The sequence below is a fragment of the Argopecten irradians genome, chromosome 5, assembly GCF_041381155.1.
Source record: "Argopecten irradians isolate NY chromosome 5, Ai_NY, whole genome shotgun sequence".
NCBI lineage: Eukaryota > Metazoa > Mollusca > Bivalvia > Pectinida > Pectinidae > Argopecten > Argopecten irradians.
The window spans coordinates 33,577,472-33,604,468 of record NC_091138.1 but is presented as its reverse complement, the minus strand read 5'-3'; the positions used below and the strand labels follow the sequence as shown (position 1 = coordinate 33,604,468).

The window sequence follows — 26,997 nt, the reverse complement described above, 5'->3', positions numbered from 1 at the left end:
AAACCAATATATTATTTTCTACCTCAAACACTAAGCACTGTGTGTAAGAGTATTACATGTCTAGTGGGCAGTACACCGAGTCAATGATATTTCTAATCATGGACAGTTTGAAGCTAACATCTTTTACCACGGATATTTTTTTAAGAAGGAAACTTGGCAAATTACAGTCCGTAAATCGTAGTATTGTAGGAGAAAGATTATAGACAAGTCTTTTTTAATGAAAGTCAAAGGTTAGATAAAGAGTGCAGTAACCTACTTTACATGACAATGCCTCACCTAGATCTATGATAATCTGGCAGGAGATAGATAGACATCAGAACACTAAAGTATCCCGTCATTAAGGATATATTACCTACCTGCATTTGTGCCTTGCGGGCTTTGTCGAGCAGCATTTCACTATTAGTCTGTTCATCCTCCAGCTCGTCCTCTACCTGTTGTAGACGTGCCTCAAGTCGTCGTTTCTCATCCAGCAATGAGGATCTGTAATAAACATGATCCTTAATCATTATTGGCAACAAATGGCCATTAAAAACAAGTAATCTACATTCAGCTGGCTATTAGGTTATGTGAAGTTTGATTCATTATCTTCTATTTTTTCCTCAATTGAAGCTTCTTATCCATCACTTTCTGTTAAATATGCTATTATTTTCTGTTGAATTGTAGTGATATCCAAAATAATCCAATTTACTAGGTCTTCATTGTTTTTATAGGATTTTTTTCCCAGCAAATTTACTAGGTCTTCATTGTTTTTATAGGATTTTTTCCCCAGCAAATTTTCCAAACAAAAATTTTCAGAATTATGTTTGAAATTATTACAATTGGTCAGCACAAATGGAATTTGTTAAATACAAGTCTTCACGGGGCACACACAATTAATAGGAAACAGAGCACTTTGGAGCAGCTTATGCAAGACACTTTCATATCATGGAAATTTTCAAGATTAAAAGGAATGGCTTCAAATCAGTACCTACACACTTTAAAATTGAGCATTCAGGGAGTTTTAATTTCTTTTCTTTATTGACATGCATAGTGCAATTGGAGTTAATTAATTCTTTTTCAAAATTAGGAAATATTATACATATAGGACACAAATGAAGAGGTTTGTTATTACACACTAGAAGATGAAATTATTTATACATATATACATTCTGCTTTAGATATCAACTTGATAAAATATCACCACCGATACCTAAAATGTCTCTTTTTTTTTTTTTTAAAGATTCATGCTAGGAATCATGCCCTGGGGTCAAGGACACAACACAATCAAAGTCTATAAAACATTTGTACCGATTCTGATCATCACTGAAGAGTAAAACAACAATTTGATAAAACAAAAGGAATTCATTAATCACAAAAGTAGGCAACGTTAAAATAACAAAGTTTGACAAACATTCATTATAAGGATAAGAGACCGAATGTCATCTTGTCCAATATCATCTAATTTGTCCAAGTATTCATCAAATCAAATAAATACCAGCTAAAATATTGGTGTATTGTAGCATGACTTATTGTATTATAGAGAAAACATCATCAATTTTCTTTCATTTTGGTAAACTGACGGCGAGATGTGTTCACTGTGAACTGTTAAAGCCTATGCATACATACTTTCCAGTTGTGTTGCTAGCGATTTCATCCTGGAGCTCATCTCGCTCAGCCTCAGCATTTCTGCGAGATCTCTCTGAAGAAGACAACTCTTCTTGCAGCCTGATAACTTCTGCCTCGAGGTTTTTAAACTTCTTCTCGTTCTCCTTGAGAGTAGCAGCAGCATCTTCCCTGGCTAGTCGTGCCTCGTCGAGCTCCCTCAGATTATCCTTCATGACAGCCTGTGTGCGCTTCAGCTGCTTGACAGCATCTTCCTTTACCTTGTTAGCCATCTCCTCTTGTTGTTCCAGGTCCTTGATGTCATTTTCTAACTTCTTACGGGCATTAACAGCCATTGCACGCTGCTTTCGTTCGTCCTCAAGTTCCGCCTCCATCTCACGTAGCTGTTGTTGAATACAAATATGTTATAATTCTATTTGTTTACAAACCCATAGGACGCAAAATTGAAAAGTCATATCAAGTGATATCAACTCGTTCAAATTAGGTCATTATAAAATCATCACTGACGAATAATTCACCAGTAATTCAACTTACCAAGTGTCAAACCCTACCTGACACTTAACAATCAGTTTTTTTTATTTTTTCTTACTTATCTAATCAATAGTATAATAAGATAGAAAGTTCTGCCTTGATTCAGGTAACTACAACCAAATTAGCCTTGATTCAGGTAACTACAACCAAATTAACTTATCACTAGGTAGTAAGTAGCCACATCTCTTCTGAATAAACTCACATGTACCTTTTAAATGTCATAGCATTCACAATATAAAACGCAAAGTCAGAGTCAAAATGACAGCTTCAGTCAGAGTTTATTCCCAGTTTTTACCTGTTTGAGGAGTAATTTCTTTTGTTCCTCGACAGTGTCTTCCTTAGCTTGGTGGTCACGTTCAAACTGGGTTCTCATGGCCTGCATGTTCACCTCCAGTCTGAGTTTGGCATCCTCTGTGGTCTGGAGTTCATCCTCTAACTCCTCAATCTGCAGTCTTTGCTCCTCCACCTGGGCTTCCAGAGTTCTCTTCGCCTTCTCCAGCTCATGGACCTAAACAGATTTATGCATGATTAGTGCACATATGGTACAATAATCAACACAATATAAGTTTTTAGCGACAAAATCATAACATTTTTCTGTTAACACTCAATCAAATTCAAGAATTTTATTACTACTATTTTTTCTTTTTTCTTTATGTACGGACGTGATATAAACTTCTGCCATTTGACATGTACATTTTAAAAGATGAACATGAAATATTTACATTTTTGCCAACATCATCCTTAGATGACATGAGATCTTCAAGCTCCCTCTGCTGAAGAAGTCGACTCCTATCAGCCTTCTCAAATGACTCGTGCATTTCATCTAATTCTCTCTGTAAGTTCATGATCTTTGTTTCCTTCTCGCGGCTTTCCCTCTCCAGCATATCCTTCTCTAACGACAATCTTGAAAGTAAATATCAACAAATAAGTACAACTCAAGCATGTCTTTCTTTACAACAATCTTGAAAGTAAATACTGAGAAACAGGTACCAAATATTAAAATTCCTTCTGCTTAAATCAGTATTTCATAGCTGTATATTGTCTCAGCACAAATCATATTATACTGCAAACCTACTGATTTCCGCAGCAACTTAATTTCACGTTTTCATGCCAAATAAAAATTCCAAGGCGATTTAATTTTCGCCATTTACAGGTAAATCTTTTATATATAACAGATGGCAATCTATTTGAACTAATTATAATCACCTACAAAAATAAATTGATTTACAGTATCTGCCTGTAACAGATTAATTTCTATTTTCATCCCGAATAATCGAATCAGTGTATGGACACTGATTTTTTTTCTTTTTTAATCTGGAATGTTCTACACATAATAGTAATCTTATCTTCATACTTTATATTACAACAGCTTGTATTTGGCATCTAACTTACTTTTCTGAAACACTCTTTTCCTCGTTAAGGAGGGCATCAAACTTCTTTTGTTTTTTCTCCAGATGGGTATAAGCAGATCTTTGATTATCTAATTCTACTGTCATGTCTTCTACCTGTTGGGCACAAATAAAAACAACATAAGTTTAGACATGCAAAATCTGTTTCTCTGCTTTAAACCATTCCCCTCCCCTCTTAAAATTTCAAGATTCAAGAAAAATGTAATAAATGCATCCAAATTTCATCTAAAGGTATATCGTATATTTCAGATCAAATTCACCATTGTCACTTGCCTCAGCCTGTAACTTTTTACGAGACTTCTCGTGGCGTTCAATAATGAGGTCTGCTTCCTTTTTCTGGTCATCTAGGGCATCTCTGGCTGATTTCTTTCTAAGCTCTTCGTTTGCCTCTAGCTTCTGAATCTCTTCCTCATTCTTCTTTTTCAGCTCCAACATCTGTGAAAGTTCAACTCTTATTAAGCTCATCTCTTCATTATAATTAATGCCAATTGATGGAAAGAACTATTTTTTTGTGTAGTAGAGATATCAGCTATACTTGCTGTAGTACTAATGCATTGTCTAGTCAGAGTTTTTGATTCTAAAATCTGATAATTCCTGATTTCCATTTCAAATGACAAAATAAAATTTAAATTTAAATTTGACAATGTGTCTTTTAATAAGAGGAAATGGGATATAAATAGTAGTAGCAAAAATATCACTGGAAAAATTATTGTCTTTATCACGAGTTTACATGCCTTTTGAGTAAGAAAATGAAAATAATTTCTTGCTTGATGCTGACACAAGTGCCTACCTTAACCTGTAGCTCACTGATCTGTTTCTCTAACACTTTCTTAGATTCCTGCTCCTCTTCTATTCGGTCCAACAGACCTTCTTTCTCGTCGTCCATCTGTCGGAGTTTTGACTGTACCTGCAGTTTGCTTTTTGTCTCTTCTTGTAAAGTGTCCTGTAAAAAAACACAATTGTCTCTAGATCACCTAAATTAAAGCTGAATTAATAGACATAATTTTTGACATAAGATATACAATTATCAAATTTGATCTACATTTTAAAACTATAACTTTGTCAACCTATTCATCCATTTACTTAAGGCAGTATTTCTCAGCAAAATTATTTGATCACCCTTGAAAAAACGGGTGAAAGGGTCAAAACAAGGGTCATGTGCGAAACAACATTTTAGTGTATTTTTTAAACACTTTTCAAAAGCCTTAAATATGCATATATTTATTATTTTCATATTGTAATTCAATATATTATTTATGATATATTTATGTTATAATATAATTTGAATCGTATTATTAATAAAAATATTGTATTAAAAAGTCTTTAAAATAATATTTAGCAAAATTCGGATTTTTGTTGTCCGGTTTCATTATTATCTTTGACTCAACTGGACAGTCTTTGTGTCAGCCTGTTCCAGTTGTGTGCTGACTTGTTCCAGTTCATTCTGGGAGAACATATCAGAAAGATTATTGCATTATATTACAGTCTTTTACAAGTCACTTTTATCTAATTACCAAACTATAAAAGACTTTATTCTAAAATGCCAAAAAACAACCCGGGAAATCGGGTGAGTTGGCTACTGTTCAGGCATTATTTCTCAAAAATTATTTGATTTGTACTGAGGTTGTCACCATATTTAGGTACAAGTCAATTTTCATTTTAATTCCTTTATTGAATTTAACCAACATGGTCAAACCCATATATTACTTGAATCAGCTAGTTGTGAGCTTCTAGCGACTGTTCTCAACTGGACAGTCTGTGTCAGCCTGTTCCAGTTGTGTGCTGACTTGTTCCAGTTCATTCTGGGAGAACATATCAGAAAGATTGTACACTGACTTTATCAAAGAGCATATTGCATTATCTTACAGTCTTTACAAGTCACTTTTATCTAATTACCAACATAAAATACTTTTATCAAACAGTTCTATTTTTCAAATTGCAGATCAAAATAAAGACTTAATTGCTTTAAAATTGATTAATCAAAAAAACTAAAATAATTAATCTGTTTGCACCTGATAAAGAAGATCTATCCTTATAAGAGGACTGAAATGCTGTTCTTACCGTGAGTTTTGTGACCTTATCACTGCTATCTGCACGGCCACGGTCAGACTCCTGTAAACGTATCGTGACCTCCTGGAGCTGGGCTTCCACTTGTTTACGCTTTCGTTCTGACTCCTGCTTAGCCATTTGAACTTGTTTGAGGTCTCCAGCTAAGTCTGTGGTCTCTGCTTCCAGTGTCTGTCTCTGTTTCTCTAGGGATGCTTTGCTCTGTTGGAGAATCAAATACATTCTCATTAAAATGCTAACATAAGAGTTTGATTCCTCTATATAACTATTGTTTTCTTCTAATTATATATAAAGTGTACTGTGTCATAACTACTAAATTATATAATGCTATCACTGTTGAACAGATCAAAAATGAATGTTTTTAACAGACAAATACACTAACAATAGTTCAATATCCAATACTATACAGCATGAAGGATTAGAACTTGAGTCAACTAGGTTTTTGGTGCGAAAGACATTTAGTCACAGATGTACAATATATCCATGTGCAATTCTCAATGAAGCTGACATTTGTTGAATATGCAGACAAATTCTAATTACCTTTTTAACATTTTCAATTTCTTCATTAAGTGCCTGTATTTGAGCTGTATGCTTGTGACGCATGGCATGTATTTGTTCTTCTGCGCCTTTCTTACTCTCGCTCAACATATTTTTTAAATCTTTAAGTTCATCTTCCCTCTTGTTTCTCAAATCCTGGACAGCGGCCGTAGCATCTAATGAATCTTCCAGTTCAGACTTAAGGGCCTCCAATTCCTATAAAAATAAGATGGCGTAACACTTAGTTTACACATCTGAAATAATATACAAGCATTTGGTCTATATGTTGCCTCTCACTTCTTGCATTAAATTAATTCAATAGCATCAATACATGAACAACTATTTTCATTGTCATCTTTAAAACATGCTTGATGCAGTTAATATATTCTACAAGTTCACTGTAATGTCATTTTTACATGATAATAAGAACGGTGATATAGAAGTCAGTGTGAAAATCAATGAAAGCAAGTGAAAAAGAGCTTAAGCCTTTTGCAAATAAAAGAGCTTAAGCCTTTTGCAAATATGACCAAATAAATATCATTCAAAGATGAGTTAGTACTGTAATAATCACACAATTATCTCCCCTTAACCAAGTTGAAGAGCTATTTAATATTCATCTGTTTATATATTTACCTCACTAAGGTCGCGTTTCTGTTTCTCTGCCTTCATTCTGGCATCCTTCTCTGCCTCCAGGTCCTCCGTTACTTCCTGTAACTGGTTCTGTATTTCACGGCTCTGTTTCATAGCTTGAGATTTCATTACATTTTCTTCATCTACCCTGTAAGATTACAACAATTTACTCCATAAATAACACAACATTCAACTTCTCAATTTTTATTTTTAATTTCTTAGCTATGTCATACAACCAAATTATATTTGTTTTGATGTCATTCTCTTGACAAAAAATGACCTTAGTTGTTGATGGGCCCTGAAACTCGAACAAACAAACATTCTTGTCAAAATATTGGTAAAAAAATCTGGCACATGCACAAACTATAGTTTTGAATTTTCAATCAAAAATTCAAAGATGTCGTTGTAAACGGTAGAGTGTTCAATATCTCACTCACTTGAACATCACCCTATAGACACAGCAGCTACTCTAATCGTCCAACAACTTACTTTTTCAAAGAGGATTGAACCTCTTCCTCCCTCTTTTGTAGTTGAGCCTGTAAATCTTCTACTTGTTGCCGTTTTTCTGTTAGCTGTTCCCTAAGGTCATTGAGCTCACTTTCCAGACGTCGTCTAATTTTTTCTAATTCCTGTCGAGCCTGGAAAAGGAAATGGAAAGTTTCATTATATTTTTCTACACAACCTTTGTACATTGATACAGCAGATACTCAGTCAATGTGATTAATAACAAATTAATTAAATTATCATTTATTTACCTGTTGTTCTTTCCTGAGGCGTTCTTCTAAGTCTGAGATAATGGACTCATATTTGTTCTTTAGTTTGCCAAGCTGCTTGGCCTTTTCTTCCTCCTCTACTAGATGTGATGTAATCTCACTCATCCTCTCCTCCATAGCTCGCTTTTCTTTCATCAATTTATGATTTGTATCCTCCTGTAAGGCTAGATCTTCCTCATACTTCTTGATCTTAGAATCAGCAGATACCTTCTCTAGTTGTAATTTCTGTCTGGATTGTTCCTCCTCTTCAAGTCTGTAACATTATGGAGAAAATGTTAAATGTTCAGGCCTGCTATATACTTACAAGGTAGCCATACATCTTAATGGTCCATTTTTATGATTTAGGACTCTTTGCCTTCTTTTGTACGGCCAAACCAACAGCCTTACCTATGCTACATAATGAAACAAAAACAATGGTTTCCTAAACAGATTTTTGACTTAATCAGTCCTCTTAATGTCGCGGCCATTAAAGGACATGCCAAGTTTAGGAAAGCCAGAGTAGAAGAACCACAGATTATGGGATTCTGACTAATGTCCTAGAAGTGAGGAGCTTGTGAAAGTGTGTCAGGACATCTTTCAGTACTTGGCCTCCGCTCTTCCCAAATGATTATTAAATTGATTATGATCTATGAACTGCCAGTACACAATGTTTGTCCAGCATACTCACTGTTCCTCTAGGTCTGTAACTGTCTGCTGGAATTTCTTGCGTTCCTCCATCAAGGCATTACAGCGGTCCTCTTCCTCTTCTATCCTGATCTCTACGTCATGTAAAATCTCCTCCAACTCTTCTTTCTTTGCCTGCATTCTGGCCTTGGACTGAAGAAATCACATACTCAATTAGTTTAATCAAATATATTACCATAAACCATTCATCTTTATGAGGATTATATTCTTGTAATTTTGAAAAAAAAAAGCTACTTTTCATATTATACAAAATTTTTGTAGCTTAAATAGTACAAAAATTTGACCTATCAGTGTGTATATCATATATACTCAACATTGCTCTGCTAAAGTCTGTTTATATTTGATGGCAACTGATATTTCATCAATGCAATCAATTTTGAAACTTGCATGTTGCCAATTACGACAAATCATATTATCTAAGATCTTATTTTACAGAATTCACATAAAATTGTCATCACTTGCATGAAATATCTGTATTGTATTTCTTCTAAATACAAACCTCTTCAGCCTCTGCACAGATTTCTGTTTCAGCCTGTAACTGTTCAGCCAAGATGGATTTTTCTTCTATAATTTGAGCATACTTTCTTTCCAGTTCCTCTATATCAGTCTTTTGGCGGTCAATGCTTTCTTTTGCTTTCTTAAGTTCATCCTCTTTTAATGTAAGCTTTTCTTCTTGTCCAGCAACAGGCAACAATGGTTTCACCTTCAAACAAAAGAGAAATAATTAAACCTTTTCTTATTAAACAATATAACCTATAAAGCATATGTTTGTTTGATTTCATTTGCTTTAAGTGTATTAGGATCACAAACAAACAATATCTTCAACAATTACGAAGTAGTAGGAAATGTATAGATGAACACACAAAATGTTACACATGTCACTGTAATCTAAGACAGAAGATAGAATTTCTTTATTTGAGCATCAATATTTACAAAATGCTTTCTGTTCCATGTCTCCATAAATAAAACAAGAAAACTGTGACTGAAAACTAGGATACATCTTTATTAACTGTTGACATGTTAGGGTTTTTTATATTCACATGAAAATCAAAAGGCAGTGATTTACCTTTGTGAAGAGTCTCCACCATGCCCAGTTCCTCAGTTTGAGGTAGGAAGCACAGTTTCTCTGTATAACACGGATAGCACTGAGCTGCTGAAGCCTTCTCTGGTAGTTCCTGTGGAGATCAAGTTAAGGTTAGAGTTATCTCCCTTCACTTATTTCTCATCAACATCTACACATCAAACACCTAGGCCGTTTTCGATTATGTGTAGTTGTCCATTCATAAATTACAGATTACTGGTGATTTTATTGTTATAAGACAAGCCTTAACAAAGTCATCACAGGCCTATATAAAAAAACTGCACGTTTGAATAAACAAAAACGACTTTGGTAGATCAAGAACAAAGCTAACTATTGAATTATGATGACTTATGATTTTTTGTCACATCATCAACATTGTGATTTAACATCCATGTTGGTGTTTCATAAAAAGAAATCCTTGTAAAAATGAATGTGTTTGCCATTGTGGATATTTTTGCTTGTTTCACTTGCATTAACACATCGAAAGTGAAATAGATGTTCAGTGCAAAAATGATCACACTGCGAACACTTTGAAAGCTAACTCAGCAAAAAAATCCACACACAAAAATATCTATGTTTACAGTTTTATCAATCATACAATAAATGTTTACATCCTCAGATATTTTTACCTCCTTGCAATCAAGCCTCGGCACAAGGCCTGGAACTGAATGATGATATCAGTAAGTTTCAGATCTCTTTCTTCCTCTAGATGTGCCAGTACTCCAGCTCGGAAGAAGATCTTGCTCTGACCAACTCGGTACAAATTAGGATCCAACTCCAGAGCATTTATCTACAAAAAAGATTAATGTCATATTATCATTCAATATATCAATTTACACTCAGCTGAAAAGAGCATTTATCCACACTCAGCTGGAAAGGGCATTCATCTATGAAGTAAACTAAACAAAAACATTCTAAATGGCTACTTAAATCTAATGAGGATAAATCAAGGATTGTTTTATCAAGAAATATGCAAGTTTAAACTTAAAATTTCCATGTACATATGTGTTTATATTTGTTTATTTGTTTGGTTTTTTTTTTTTTAACATTGTGAATATTTTGAAAGTGCCTTCCATCAGAAAAAGTGTTATTTTTTTTAAAACAGAAAATCAGACATGGTCTTACCATTTTTTCCACAGCTTTTTTGCCGTCCATGAATCCTTTGGGGATACTGTTTGGACACAGAATCTCGTATCGCTGTCGGAACTCCTGGAATAGAATTCTGTTGGGAAATCCCTGTCGGCAGATACGGATTCCTTCCAATACACCATTACATCTCAACTGCTCCAGGACCAAGGGCGAGTCGATTTTACCAGCCTGTTAAACAAAAGAGTTATTTCTGAATAAATGAAACAATGAGGCAAATTAAGTTTAGAAATACCAAATAAAATCTAGAATATCCATTAAACAAGTAGGTACTATCAATCACATTTTAAACTAATTGAGTGTCCCCCCCCCCCCAAGCCAAGTCATCAGATTGATAAACATGAAGACTCACATGATGATAGTTCCTGGTCAATGACAACATTATATGCAATATTCAAAGTACCTTTTTCTCGTGGTTTGGAATGATACATCTGACAAAGTTGGGGTTAGTGTTGCGTAGTGTAGCCATCAGTTTGGCGAGCTGCTCCTTGTACAGTTGGCTAACTGTCCTGAACATTCCCTTTCTGGTTCGTGCCCCAAACATAGTGTCACCGGTAGATGCGGCTCCCATACCGACAATTTCAGCTGTCAAAGGAACAAGATAAAGAGTTAAAATAAACATACTTGATAAGCATGAATTTACATTTATTAGTAATTTTACTGGGAAAGGGAATTATTGTACCTTTCAACCTGTTAAAACAGTAACATAATTGCCTCCAAACACAGTTGATTTAGTAGTATATACTAAGCATGTTTGGAACTGATTGTACAACAAATTTTAACATCCATTACAGTTGATTTAGTAGTATATACTAAGCATGTTTGGAACTGATTGTACAACAAATTTGAACATCCATTTCATCAATCTGATTTTCTAGTTATATATTTACTACATAGTTATTCTTAACACATTATATTGGATAGAGGCTACTGCAGGATAATTAACGAACTTCAGTAAATTGGTTATTTACCGTCTTTCCAGATAGTTGCCACAAAGGGATCTGATGACATCTGCAGTAGAGACACAACGTTCTCATTCAACGGGTCCATGTTCTTCATCAGCCACATGCTTGCTGAGTAGTCAACCTGGCAATTAAAAATGATTGAAATGTCAAACATTTCTCTTTCAAAACATGAAAATCAAAATATATAAATTTGTTACATCAGACTTTATCAGGCTGCTGGATTTCGCACAAGTTAAAATTGAAGAGAATTGATAAGGTGGTGCTGAAAGAACTACTTTGTCTTAACAGAAGGACTCAACAGGTCATGTTTCATGTCATGGCTTCCATACATGAGAGTGGAAAGGGATGTGACAGACATAGGTATTCCTATATATTCTGCCCCATTTCATGGCAGGGCAAAAAGGCAAAGCATATTTTCTAGACACATCTAAGAAATTATTTTCATGCTATCAAATTTTCTAACTTTTCTTTCAATACAAATTTTTATCCTGTAAATGAATCTATTGAATCACCTTTCCAGCGTAATGGATGAGACTGAAGTCTGCGTCTGCTCTGAAGTCAGGTTTCTGGAACTTGGGGTGAGAGGAATGTTGGGTAACAACCTTGTCAATGAAGGTTTTGTCTGTGGCTTTGGGGAAGAAACACTCCTCGTCGACCAAGGCGTATATACCCATAGGCTGAAGAAAATAATAGTTTTAGCAACACACAGTTTACACATTCATGAAAGAAACGGTTATTACCATACATAAGTTGATTTTATCATATAAACAATTCAATCAATATACCAACAAATTTTATCTTATGAAATCTTAGGTTTTATAGATGATTTCATAATACTTTCAGATTCTCCTTTTACGACTCTTAATTAAGCACACGTTATTTCATATTTGCATATTACTATAGAGTTCTCTGCCCTTGCGGGTAGGTATTGATTGTGACGTCATGTGTTTCAGAGGGTAATACTTTTCTGACAAAACGAAGTGAGTTGCAGTCACAAAATAATGACATCACAATGGATACCTATCCAAAAGGGAGGCAACTCTGTAATATACAAAGACAGAATAAGAGAATATTTTTTAGAATTTGTAACAATACCTTCTCAAGGAGGTCAATAGTTGGCTGGAGGTCGAGGCCGAAGTCAATAAATTTCCATTCAATGCCTTCCTTCTGATATTCCTCCTGCTCCAGGATGAACATGGTGTGGTTGAAGAGTTGCTGTAGCTTCTCGTTTGTGTAGTTGATACACAACTGCTCGAAGGAGTTCATCTATAACATAGATAGGTCTGCTTTAGTTATCTACTCTAATGTAAAACTACGAAATCATTTTATCACAGCTTTTCAAGCTGCCATATGCTCTGCTGATTTAAAAGGATATAAAATTTCATAATGGTTATACAAGGACAATTTCTTTAGCAATGATAAAAATAATTCACTGCTTTTTCCCCAAACATGCATCATTAGATATACCTGGATTTAAAACTGATCATTAGAAAATCTGAGGCAACTATACAGGATATATTTGAGAAGCATTCAGATTGAGTTTGTACAGAAGAAATATTTGTATCCTACTATCGATATACATCAAACACAGAAACATTTCTATCTATGAACTAAACAAATAAATCCTTCTTTTCTTCGCATGAGCCATGCATTATGCCACTTTTGAAGCTAAAATACCCAATCACCATATCTGTTATATTTTGGACAAGAACAGATTATAAGATTTTTTCATATGAGGTGGTGAAGGATCGGAACATCCAAGGTGCCACTAAATTCGGTTTCATCAAATCTAGTGACTATGCGGGTAGAATACCCTTTTCCTTTAAACCAGACATACGATTTTCTCATATCACATTTTTTATGATAATTGTTACATTTTCTGCTTCCGGATCTGACCTTGGAGCAAAACCATCTTTAATAACATTATAATGCATGAACCATCTGAAACATCATATGAACAATGTGATGTCACAATAAGGTGGGTTTTTTTTAACTCCATGAATCATGTACAGGTTTATTGCCTTGGACAGGCATACTAGTGTATGTCACAGGAAGATAATGAGAGAAAATTAATAAAAAAAATTGTTTTCTTTCAGTAAGTTTCGCAATTAATAAATCGGGACAATTCTACATGACACACTAGATTTTTAAACCCAAATAATTTATAAAGTGTTCAAAGAAAAATTACTTAAATTTGTGAACTTTAGAACCTCAATAAAACATGCTTAAAACTGTACAGAGTCAAAACTGAAGGCACACCATTTCAACCATCAAAATGCTTAAAAGAGTGCATGCAATGTTTGATTGAAACAACATCCGGTTTGGAACTCATCAGGTACTCTTTTCATTGCAAAACAAAAATATCATTTCAAAATTCAACCAAATCAATAGACAGAAACCTCTGACATTTAAACAACTAAAGAACACAAATTTGGGGAGAAAAGATGGCAAAATAAGCTATACCACAAATGGTTATGGGAATAACTAGCACAACAATAAAGTTTCATGTAATGGTACAAAAAAACACCTGAATAATTCTGGGCTTGATAATGTTGAATTACAAGAAATCAATTTAGGAAATCATTGATTTCAATCCTTGACATAAAAAAATAAAGTAAGTCAAGTTGACGATAGGTTTTCCTCAGTAATATGTAACTTGAACATGAAGTCCACATTCAATACAATATTGACCAATTCATGCACACCTAAAATACTATTTCTTTTATCAATATGTAATTGACCGATGAAAATTCATGCACACCTGAGAATAATCTTTGTTTTATTCAATCATACAACATCTGAAGTTTACTTTGAAATTTACAGCCTTTAATCAATCAAACAACATCTGAAGTTTGCTTTGAAATTTACAGCATACTTCCTGACGTGCACATTCATGCATATACATAAAATCATCCGGACACAGCAACTCTGCTTTAAGCTGAAGGTCATTATATGACCTTGGGTATTCCAGCCATTCAACAAAGCATAGCTTAACTTCCAAAACAATAAATCAGCTAGCAAGGTTTCAAAACTTTCGTGATTGCATACCATGACCTAACCAGTTTTCAAATTCCATTAAAAATTTATTATCAATAAATAAGACCAGTACTCCTTTGATAATTTTTTTTTATCTTTTTACCAAGACCAGTTTTCATTTGAAAAAAAAAAATCATTTCCTTAAGCAGTAACATATTATTTCAAAATAGTCTATATACAGTTAAAATCCAAATTTTCAGCAAACAATTTAGATTAAACACAAAAAAGTATTCTGACAACTTTTTGAAAGGTAGTACATCAGTGAAGCGGGATAGGTTTTGCCAAGACTGAACAACAAATTTTCATTTCCTTATGGAAAGCATTGAACTGGATCATAACTAGGCTTCAGCATTATCATACGATTCTGCCACACCAACCATTGGGAAACAACCATTTTCACATTGTTTGAATGCTAAAACCTAACACTTATTTTTATAAGAATTCTTACAAATTTCAGACTTTATATAAAGAAATGTCTCCTTCAAAATTTTCTTGAACTCTTAATGCCCCTTTCTTCTTAAATTTTTTTTCTCTCTCTGTTTCCCTACCCCCTTTTCATCCTTTGCCCAAAACAAGTACCTGCTCATGAGTTTCTGAAATTCGTTTGTTTTGAAGTTAAGAATAATCCATTAAAAGTTTCTATAACAATGCAGCATACATTCCTTATATTTAATCTAACATCCAACTTTACCAACATAAATCAATATAACATTGTGAAGATGGTTGGCATCAGACACTACTTACGGGAGCTTCACCCGAGTTCACATCACTCGGCTTTAACGAGACATAAGACAATATCAGAACTCATGATCAACCTTTACAGTACAGGATGTACAACAAACTTCCTGTGTAAAATAGCGCATTGCTATGATTTATACCCAAGATCTTTACCTCATTATAATAAATAATGTTACATAGCTATAATCAGACATGTATGAAAAACAAACAGCTAAAAAAAACTGCAAATGATTCAAAAACCATTGTGCACAGGAATTCTCTACAGCATTTTCAAACGTACCTATTCACCAAGTGAACAAAAGTTCCACAATATGTTGGCAAAAATTAAATAAATGACTCAAAAAAATCTTGTGTAAACAATGATTACCATTCAGCAAATAAATCTACTAATATCTACTAGCTCATTCCTCTGACATATAAATTGACAAAAAAAACACAGATCATGCTTCTTGAATGTCCCGACCAGACATGGAGCTGACGGAACTGGTCATTTACCTTACAATCTGTGGACTGCAGGCGTAACAGATATAAATAGTATATGGTCAGTTTCTCATGGATAGTTTAATCAACAAGCATGTCTCCGTACCACTGTTTATGCATGTATATCCCTTCTAAAATAAAGCTCTCTTAAACTTAAAACATGCTGATTGAGAGGGTTAAAGAAAATAGCTGTTCTAATATCCCATTGCAGTTTATCTTATCAAAGAAAAATAACCACACGCAACAAATCCTATGACTTAAACAGTTCATATTTTTCTGAATTCATCACATCTCAGTCATAGTAGATTCTGACTTGCCAAATGCTCATGATGAACATGGACAAGTAAATCAGTAAACCTTAGAAGAAAATCCTGATCTCAATATCTGTCATAACCTCAAAATGCAAATCCCAAAATATAACCAAATAAATCCCAACAAAGGCAATAATCATATTTCAAACAAACTCTTACTGCATCAAATAAATTAGAAAATTCAAAACAGATCCTTGACCCTAGTATACACACCTTGAAGATTTCAAAACCAGCAATATCTAGAATGCCAATGAAAGATGCTCCCTGCCTCTTGGTCCTGTCGAGGGAACGGTTGATCCTGGTCACTAGCCACTTGAACATCTTCTCGTAGCAGGCTTTGGACAGAGCCTCTACAGCAAACTCCACCTGTTCTTTGGTCTGAGCCTTTGTAACATAGTCCCTGCCGACCTTTATCCTGGGACGGAGGAATGCTTGTATGACCGACGTCACAGACAGGCCAAGGAGGTGACAAGCTTTCTGGGCAACTGGCATGGAGAAGAAAAGGTTATGATTTAATTGATTCTGGTATTATTTCAATCTTTTATACAATTTGTTCGTCTTCCTCCTTAATTTCAAATCATCAATACAACATCCTTATTTATTTATGGTTACACAAAAATTTCAAAGATATCTGAATATCAGCTTTACATCTACGATTTCGACCTTTTATTTTGAAATTATTCAACTGGGAAAACCCAGATTTAATATGTTTGGTTAGGCCCGGCTAAACCATTCACTACATAAACATATTCTCATTACATGAATTCTTGACTGTATTTTCACTTTTCTTTCTTTCATTTCACAGCAATTTTAACATGAAACAAATCAACTTTAATTATATCTAAAGCACAGAATGAAAATATCTCCTCCTGGTGGTAGGACTTTACCAGTATCATCTGGAAGTGTGGCCTGGTCAGAGCTCCTTTCTTGTTTGAATACCATGTTACCGAACAGCAGCAATGCAGAAATCACTCTCATGATGGCTACAAATACAAAAGAACAATATGAACATTTCCAGGGTACTGGAAATAACTGCATAACTTTTGATTTACCTACCTTATTTACGAAGTAATTAAGCACAGATTAGCAAAACAACCATGATGACTTATGTCGAGAATATTTTGGGCAGGTAACTGGTCAAATAGTGTTTTATTTTGTCAAATACACAATTCACATGGGGTTTGTTTCATAATTAACCTAATTGGAGTTTTATCTAAAGATGCTCCACTGCTGGCAAATGGTATTAAAAACAGCAGCAGATGATTAACAATTTTTCTTCAGTTACAAAAGTTATTTACCTTACACCATTACCACCATTGAAGTTTGAGCTTCTAATTTTACTTCAAATTCTGTTGCGCTCTGTCCTATATGGAATGAAGTACTGATTGTGCATGCACCAAAAGCAGAATGCCATGTGTGTACGATGTTACAAACAACTGCATGAAGTTTAAATCACGATTGTTTGCTCATTTGACTGAGACAAATGTACGTAGATTCTTCTGTCTATGAACAAATTTGATATGTAAACGTTTGCAGTGAATTTTAAATAGGCCTGAGTCTGAACGGCGATCGTCCCTTCTTCCGATTCACGGTGATTGATTCACGTGTTTACTAAGACGGAGATGTAGTTGTGATCGTAGAACAATAACCTAATTTGAATATTTTTAAAATAACAATACGATTATTAAAACTTCTAGATTAAAATGACATTGCTTATAGATGCTGTTTCTTCGTTTTTGATTCATTGGTGAATGTCCGCGTGACTCTTGCAAAAATGTGCGTTTCCTTTCAGGACTTACAACTGCCCTATATTGTTTTAACAAATATATTTCAATTTGTCATAATATTTGGATTTAATTTTACTCATACGTTTCTTCATTATTATTAAAAATACTTGAACATCTTGCTATTACCCATCTGTCATAACGACTGTATGTTACAACGATGACAGGACATTAAAAAAATCCAAGATGGCGACCTCATAGATCGATGTTATCAGGCGGTTGTGTCCGCAAGTAAGACCCCCCACCTACTTTTGACCTTTATTTCTTTTCTGGGAGGGGGGTCTTATTTCCGGTGGAAATACGGTACTGATTGTGCATGCACCAAAAGCAGAATGCATTATATTGTATTATTTTGTGTTAATTAGAAATATATATATATATAGGATTAATCACCACTTATTGGTGGTAGAGCATCTTTAAATTTTGCTTCAATTTTTTAAATGTTTTGTTCCATGTCAAAACATTTTGGTGCTGTGACTAGGATTGAATCCCTTATTATGTTACAGACAATGCATGTTATACCTGACTGATCTTCAGGTGAAATGCCCATTATGGTAAGAGCTTCGACTGTCTGGCGGAACTCGGCGGTGTCGTCCACACCACTGACAGGCACGTTGCCGTAAGTCAGAAATTTGTAATTTTTGATGTCCTCCAGTAAAAATTCCTCTGTAAACAAAAAAAAAAAAAAAAAAAAAAAGAGAAAAAAATCATTACCTTCAGCTCAAATTGATGATATTGACATAATCTTTATTTCACATTGATAACAATTGCAGTCAAAGACTGTTCTTATAATGGCTGACTAAAATTTCATTACATTGGTCACATGACTTTAATTTAACTCGAGTCATTTCAGATTTTTCTCTCTTTTTTTTTTTAAAGGAAGAAGAAGATCTTGACACAACAGAATTTAAATACCAGTAATAAAAAGATGGACAATATAATTTATCTAAACCTGAAATCTGTTCTCACAATTAAGCTCTAATTCCTTAAGTTGAAATTATTTCTTTCCCTTTTTGTCTTACAAATGCATTACAAAAAGTCAAATTTAGAAACAGATATGATTGACACTAAACTATAACAATCAACAACTCTTGATTTCTCAAAAAGGAACTAGAATGGGTTTCTTACTGCAACTATTGTATTTGTATAATTCCATAAAAAAGAACCATCTTGATTCAGAAACAAAATTAATCTGGAAAATTAATATGGAGACCTGTAGGAATGACTAAATGTTGGGACAGTATGTTTTATGATTGATGAGACTAGATCAGGGAGGTACAATGACTGCCTAGCCAGCCAGCCAGACAGACAGACCAGCTGTGTGTATATGAGTCACCCCCCACTAGTCTACACAGGTCATTGGTGTACCTACATACTACACACAACAGGTAATATCTATACATATAACAAATCTATTTATGTAACAAACTTGTATACAAGACATCTGTTGTATGATATATACATAATGTATCTGTTAACTGAGATTAAAATGGCTATGCTAAGTAACAACAGAGATTTGATGAGAGGTGCTAACGCCTAAAAAGCATTCTGAGGTAATCAACAATGTCAGAAATTGTGCAGGTGATTTATGAAATTACACTTATTTTATTTCACCAGTGTTATTAGGGGGATTTATGCTTCTGCCAGTACCTGGTGGCTTCCTCATTCTACAACATATTGGGACACTGTTTGCCATCAAGTATAGGGTAAAGTATCATGTTCAAAGGCAAAATCACAATAGCCCTGACCAAACTGTTTCTCGTATTCATGAGAAAAATCAACCAGGGGCGCTTTGTTTACCATCAAGTAAAGGGTAAAGTATCTTGTTGAAAGGCAAAATCACAATAGCCAAGACCAAACTGTTTCTCATATTCGTGAAAAAATCCGACCACAACAGTGCGAAAGCCCCTAGACTTGAACCAAAGACCTTTCACTGTACATGTGGTTACAAGTCAGATGCCCTAAACATGATTTAGGTATATAGGACTATTGTCATCAGATTACAAATAACAGCAACGAGGGTTACCATACCATGGTTCCTAATAAGTGGTAGAATATTATATAAATGATATAACTATGGGATCAGATAGTCTGTGTACATACTTCTCTGGCTGGGCGTGGCTCCATACAGGAACTGGTAGAAAATATGGAAACATCTTTCTTGTTCAGCCTGTCTGATAGCTCGAGATTTCTCCAGCAGATCTTCAGCGAGTCAAGGATCAGTTCAATATATACTCAAAATGTTGTTTATTTCTATTTAATACAAAACATTTATTGGCTATAAACCTTTGAGATATGACAAATTCACATTAACATGCCAATGCCAAATCTGTACCTTTTGCAGGCTGTGAGTCACCCTTAGTTTTTCCAAAGTAACATATAAAGTAAGCTTTTACACACACCACATAAATCATGATGTCAAGTAAAAAAAATAATATATAGAAAGCTTACATCAAAATTTACATTTGAAAGGGCTAATTAGAATTTCATCATCAGCTATTTTTACTAGAAATTTCGACCTAGTCATGTCCACATGTCTATGGTACAGGTAAGGATGACCGATGACCTATTTGTGTCCTCTTGTCCTACGGTACACCGTATAAGGATACATGTCTCTATGTTAGCCCCAGATATGTAGCCTGATGAGTCAAAGTTGATTCTGATGAATTTTCCCTAAAATACATAAAACACCATTGATAAATGTTATCTATTTTGCTACAAATGCAATTGCAAATAATTTTTTTTAATTCTTTTAAAATTCAAAGTATTACACTTTTATATGGATGTATACAGTTATTATACAGTATAGCACGTCTCTTTGTTATATCATTTTCAGTTGGGTCTTCATTCTAAAATTATATTATCAAAGATATTAAGTTTCTAAAGATGAATTTATCAAGGATAATATAAATTAAAATTATTTTTAAAGTGAAAATATTTACTTACAAATCTGGAAGAATTGTCGTTCTTGATGGTTTTTGCATTTCCAAATGCTTCTAAGATGGGATTAGCTTGTAGTAACTGGTTTTCTAATTCACCCTACAAATGAAAATACCAGACACATTCAAGACATTGTCTATAAAAAGGAGAAATGTGCACATTTAAAAAATTTTTTGTTATTGAATATAATTGTCAAAATTAAGAAAGTGATAGATGAAATCGCTTTAATAATCAGTTAATAGTTACTTTTAACTAGAAACATAAATGGTTATCAAAATTAGTCTCTAGATAAATATTATACTTTAACATATTAACAGAAAAAAATCCATTTAAAAGTTAATTGTTGTTGTTTTTTTATTTGTTAAAAGCATGCAGTAAATCAATTAAGGGCTAGTTAACAAGACAAATTGCATTGTGAAGTAAAGCAAATGACCAGCAGTATATATCCTGCTGTTGATGATGTTTGATGGACAGCCCAGATCATGACCAGCAGTTGGCCTGCTATTGATGTTTGATGAACGGCCAAGATTATGACAAGCAGTATGTATCCTGCTGTTGATGTTTGATGGACAGCACAGATCATGACCAGCAGTATGTATCCTGTTGTAGCTGATGTTTGATGGACAGCCCAGATCATGACCAGCAGTATGTATCCTGCTGTTGATGTTTGATGGACAGCCCAGATCATGACCAGCAGTATGTATCCTGCTGTAGATCATGTTTGATGGACAACCCAGATCATGACCGACAGTATGTATCCTGCTGTAGCTAAAGTTTGATGGACAGCCCAGATCATGACCAGCTGTATGTATCCTGCTGTAGCTGAAGTTTGATGGACAGCCCAGATCATGACCAGCAGTATGTATCCTGCTGTTGATCATGTTTGATGGACTGCCCAGATCATGACCAGCAGCATGTATCCTGCTGTTGATGTTTGATGGACAGCCCAGATCATGACCAGCAGTATGTATCCTGCTGTAGCTGATGTTTGATGGACAGTCCAGATCATGACAAGCAGTATGTATCCTGCTGTAGCTGATGTTTGATGGACAGCCCAGATCATGACCAGCTGTATGTATCCTGCTGTAGCTGAAGTTTGATGGACAGCCCAGATCATGACCAGCAGTATGTATCCTGCTGTAGCTGATGTTTGATGGACAGCCCAGATCATGACCGGCAGTATGTACCCTGCTGTAGCTGAAGTTTGATGGACAGCCCAGATCATGACCAGCTGTATGTATCCTGCTGTAGCTGAAGTTTGATGGACAGCCCAGATCATGACCAGCAGCATGTATCCTGCTGTTGATGTTTGATGGACAGCCCAGATCATGACCAGCAGTATGTACCTTGCTGTAGCTGATGTTTGATGGACAGCCCAGATCATGACCAGCAGTATGTATCCTGCTGTTGATCATGTTTGATGGACTGCCCAGATCATGACCAGCAGCATGTATCCTGCTGTTGATGTTTGATGGACAGCCCAGATCATGACCAGCAGTATGTACCTTGCTGTAGCTGATGTTTGATGGACAGCCCAGATCATGACCAGCAGTATGTATCCTGCTGTAGCTGAAGTTTGATGGACAGCCCAGATCATGACCAGCAGTATGTATCCTGCTGTAGCTGATGTTTGATGGACAGCCCAGATCATGACCGGCAGTATGTACCCTGCTGTAGCTGATGTTTGATGGACAGCCCAGATCGTGACAAGCAGTATGTACCCTGCTGTAGCTGATGTTTGATGGACAGACCAGATCATGACCAGCAGTATGTATCCTGCTGTAGATCATGTTTGATGGACAACCCAGATCATGACCGGCAGTATGTATCCTGCTGTAGCTGAAGTTTGATGGACAGCCCAGATCATGACCAGCAGTATGTACCCTGCTGTAGCTGAAGTTTGATGGACAGCCCAGATCATGACCAGCAGTATGTATCCTGCTGTAGCTGATGTTTGATGGACAGCCCAGATCATGACCGGCAGTATGTATCCTGCTGTAGCTGAAGTTTGATGGACAGCCCAGATCATGACCAGCAGTATGTTTCCTGCTGTAAATGGACGACCCAGATCTCCATTCCACTCCAGTGTTGTAGACTCAGTATGAAGTTCAGAAATTCAGGTACTTAAAACATCAGTCACAATAAACTAAAGCAACCATGTTGTAAAATGTCAATGGTATATATTGACCATGATGAAAAGGTCAATGCCATATATCAACCATGATGTAATATAAAAGGTCAATGGCATAAATTGGCAATGTTGTAAAATGTCAATGACATAAGCTAATAATGATATAAAAGCTCAATTGCATATATCAACCATGATGATGGTCAATAGCATATATCAAACATGATGATGAAGGTCAATGGCATATATCAACCATGATGATGAAGGTCAATGGCATATATCAACCATGATGATGAAGGTAAAAGGCATATATCAACCATGATGATGAAAGTCAATGGCATATATCAACCATGATGAAGGTCAATGGCATATATCAAACATGACATAAAAGGTCAATCTCACAGTTCCAACCATGATGTTTAAAGTCAATGACATATCTGACCATGAACAATATCAGTGGTTCAAAGCAACAACAGTTGTGAGCCCAAGTGTACAAGATCCACCAGTGAGTTCACTCCGTGGTATATAGGTGTACTGGTGTATGATAAACAAGGTCGCAAAGCGCGATCACAACAACTCTCAATATGTTACTGTTAACATAGAGAGACCAGTGGTCGGTGAATGGATCAGTGAATTGATCAAAAGTATGTAATAAAAGAAGTGTGGTTGGGATGCTGCATGCATTTCATGTGTTAGTATATGTTCAACTGAATAGTATCGGGGGTTAATCCTTCACTGTTCATGCTTTCTTATGGTCTATATATAGGGCTAATGTATTCTATATAATCACCATGACAGCTGGTAGTATATCTCCGCAACCATGGGACTGAACAGTACATTTTTTGAAAGGTCACCCATTTTAGACCTTGAGAAAAGCCCCCTAGAGGAGCTTTATATATATATACTTACCTCCACTCTATCTTTTTACATAAACATACACAAATGTATTCCAGAAAATACTTGGAAACAAACAGTCTTTACATTCTGTTTCATGGAAAGAATCAACGGCTGGACAGAGACATTCAGGATTCAGATATTCCCAGACTGCCGACTCTGTCCATAAAACAAAAGACAAAAGACTGATGACCATGTCCATTTATTTTCTCGCTTTCTCTCCCTCTAGTAGTCTACACAAACACTTACATGTTAGTAGTTCGGAGTTCCATGTCGCCCTAGACATGGATAAAAGCATGCTCTGATATTGTTAAGTTCTATAATGCCCCGTCTATCCTGTAAACTACATTCACAGATTTCTAACACACCCAGGACCACCCCAATCCGTAACACATCCCGATACCTACTTCAGATGCACTAAATCAGTATCCAAATCACCAAACAAACATGTTACTGTAATACACCAAACAACAGTTACAAAATTACTCAACAAAACTGACAAAACAAAAACAAGACTCGGACAACATGGCTCGTGTGACGTGAACACAAATGATGGCTATCAAGTACATGTGTACTTACAAGATTTAGATCCTTATGGCTCTATTGTAGAGTGTGCCCCACAATGGAGAAGAGACAGTTGATTAGGCATTGGTTCAACAGAAATCAACAAAGGTCGTACAAAGGTCATATAAAACCAATCAATCTTCATGCTATTTTCACATGCATTAAAGAGATAGATATCTACATAGGATTCTTTACAAGATCTAATTGATCTTTATAATGAAAAGATTTACTGGAGAAACTAGCACAATATTGGGAATATTTAGCCATTTAACAAAGAAATGAATTATTTTTCACAATACAAAATGTAACTTTAATTGAAGAACTTTTCGTACAAATAAAGAGATCTAAAATTAATGAAAATAAATCACATGAAAATGTCTTCTTCATAACCAAATATCAAACCGGAGAAACTCATCAATTATCTGAAATTTTTCTTATCTTTCTAAATTCAGGAACAAAAGCTATCAAAGAATGCAGTCAGTAATTCTAAGCGACATCCCTAGTTCCCTAGCAGCTAGCGCACAGCAAACTATAACTTGCTAAGCCAGAATGCCTCATGCATCATCAAGAATTGGACAGAGTATTGAAGAAAGTACAGATATACTATACATATACATGTATATGGACTAATAGTAGGGATTTTTGATAAATTGATAATAATTTCCAGTAGATAACGTGGTCATTCCATATTTGTAGGCAGAAAAGAGAATTTCATAAATGTTACTACTTGCCTGTATAAAGACATTACCTCCCTGTATAATATATTAATTAACAATAATTAATGAATAAATCATGTATATTTATAACCTTTCCTTAATTAGGGCCAATTCATTTCAGTTTTTATGTTTCAACACAGCCAATAAATATGACATGCAATCATTGGGCCTGCATGCAATTATTTTTTTTACACACAGCAACACATGTTGGTTAGAAGCATGTTAATCAATTATCTGGGGTTTATAACGAGGGGCAAAAGTACTTTTTAATACAAACAAGTTTTATTTTTGGGTTACAGATATTATGGTTTTTTTTAGGAAAGTAACAGATGCACAATCAGGAAGATCATATTTGATGTTTCACCAGTATCTATACATTGCAAAACTCTGTTTTCTGTATATTTTCCCCTGCCTTTTACTGTGATTACTTTGTGCATCTGTCACCTGGTAAGTTTGGTATAACTTTCTGGGTTATAACAACGGTTTACAATCACATGACCTACCAGCGTGAAGGCAGTTTGACGTTCGGTGTTGGGCTTTATAGTTGTGAGGTAAGAGACAAAACCACAGGTTAAAGCTAGTCACACTTATGTGATAAGTCAGAAGTTTCCGGTGGATATTAAAATGTTACTACACATTAAACAACTCCAGATGTTAAAAGCATCAAATTGAAGGACTTCGTCAACAGAATTACATTTATAGGAAGCAATATATGGAACAAACCGGTTTTCTTTTTTTTTCTTTCTTAAACATAGGGTGTGTATTTAATACAATCTACTTGTCAGTGGCAGGACTGAGTAACTCAGAACCTAAAACAGTTGTTTTAAACACACAGGGCCATTTGAAACATAAACAGTCCACTTGTACTTATAGAACATTTCTTAACTACTTCTGACTCCGCTACCAACATCCTAAAGTCACTTAAAATAGGAGCAGCAGGAAATGAAAAAGTAAAATCATGGAGATTGACGACTATTGTATATGTTATGTAATTCTATCGATATCAGAAGTTCTGCTTCCTGTTTCTAAGCTTTAGTCCTTGAAAGGTGCGTATGTCAAAAGCCACAATTTTGTACACACGAACACGAACGACAAGTTTAAGCCATTCCATATCAACATGCACATCCCCATCGCCCCAGCTGTACTTTTTTTGCACTAGTTATATCGGCCCAATGTAGTTACACATCTGAACTTAGGGATCTTACAAATTATCTTACACTTCTATGTAATGTAACAGATTTACTGATGTAGTCTTGTTGATGAGATAAGAAGAGGAACATCAAAGTGTAAACTCATTTAGATGAAGTATACAGCTAGTGGTTCTTCATAGATTTGGCTGGTTTATGTATAGGTATATTAGCCTAAAGAAAGTAGATAACTTACAGACACAAAGTTTTGCTATTGTGTTCAGCAACTAGGTACACATTAAAGCTATCTTTTTCCAACAACATATAATCTGTATCATATGGGAACCTTTTTAAAAACAGTGTAATATTGTGAAGTTTTAAATCATCATGAACCCTAGCATTTCAAAAAGTATAATGAAGCTGTCATTCAGAAAGATTAAACTGACAGAATACACTTTCCATTTAATATCCCATTAGATTTTGAAATTTAAATACTACTATAGATAAGATAACAACAATACTAGCCCGAATCTACTACTACTAGTTTACACCATATCCATTAGCTACATTGATCCCAAGTTCAGACAGTTGAAGCAATACCAGATAAAGAAAATTACATCCTTATATCAATTAAGTCAATTAAATCCAAATGTAAAATTTTAAAGGATATTTAGAACAAAATTTGGCATAAGATTAAATGGCCTCAAAAAAATAAAACTCCCCAAAATTTTCTATTTTATGAGTGGAGATCTTTTTGGTCTTTTGCCAAACAAAATGTTGGCTTCAGATCCAAACTCATTTTCCTAACCCAGCAGTTGAAAGAGAAAACATTGGAAAACCCATTGACATAAGGA

General features: G+C 34.9%; 1 protein-coding gene across 1 annotated transcript in view; it reads right to left on the bottom strand.

Moving 5' to 3' along the window:
- LOC138323604 (myosin heavy chain, non-muscle-like) overlaps positions 1 to 26,997 on the bottom strand; it is a 55,663-nt gene that overhangs the window by 8,479 nt on the left and 20,187 nt on the right. The window contains 28 exon segments of the mRNA XM_069268323.1: positions 357 to 480; positions 1,606 to 1,985; positions 2,429 to 2,641; positions 2,856 to 3,036; positions 3,526 to 3,634; positions 3,812 to 3,977; positions 4,333 to 4,516; positions 4,931 to 4,986; positions 5,604 to 5,810; positions 6,150 to 6,362; positions 6,780 to 6,924; positions 7,266 to 7,414; positions 7,532 to 7,802; positions 8,217 to 8,365; positions 8,733 to 8,936; positions 9,300 to 9,408; positions 9,944 to 10,104; positions 10,440 to 10,631; positions 10,864 to 11,045; positions 11,432 to 11,546; positions 11,938 to 12,102; positions 12,521 to 12,691; positions 16,204 to 16,475; positions 16,878 to 16,973; positions 18,297 to 18,440; positions 19,878 to 19,976; positions 20,384 to 20,447; positions 20,721 to 20,813. Coding sequence (XP_069124424.1) covers positions 357 to 480; positions 1,606 to 1,985; positions 2,429 to 2,641; positions 2,856 to 3,036; positions 3,526 to 3,634; positions 3,812 to 3,977; positions 4,333 to 4,516; positions 4,931 to 4,986; positions 5,604 to 5,810; positions 6,150 to 6,362; positions 6,780 to 6,924; positions 7,266 to 7,414; positions 7,532 to 7,802; positions 8,217 to 8,365; positions 8,733 to 8,936; positions 9,300 to 9,408; positions 9,944 to 10,104; positions 10,440 to 10,631; positions 10,864 to 11,045; positions 11,432 to 11,546; positions 11,938 to 12,102; positions 12,521 to 12,691; positions 16,204 to 16,475; positions 16,878 to 16,973; positions 18,297 to 18,440; positions 19,878 to 19,976; positions 20,384 to 20,447; positions 20,721 to 20,813 — 4,614 coding nt within the window.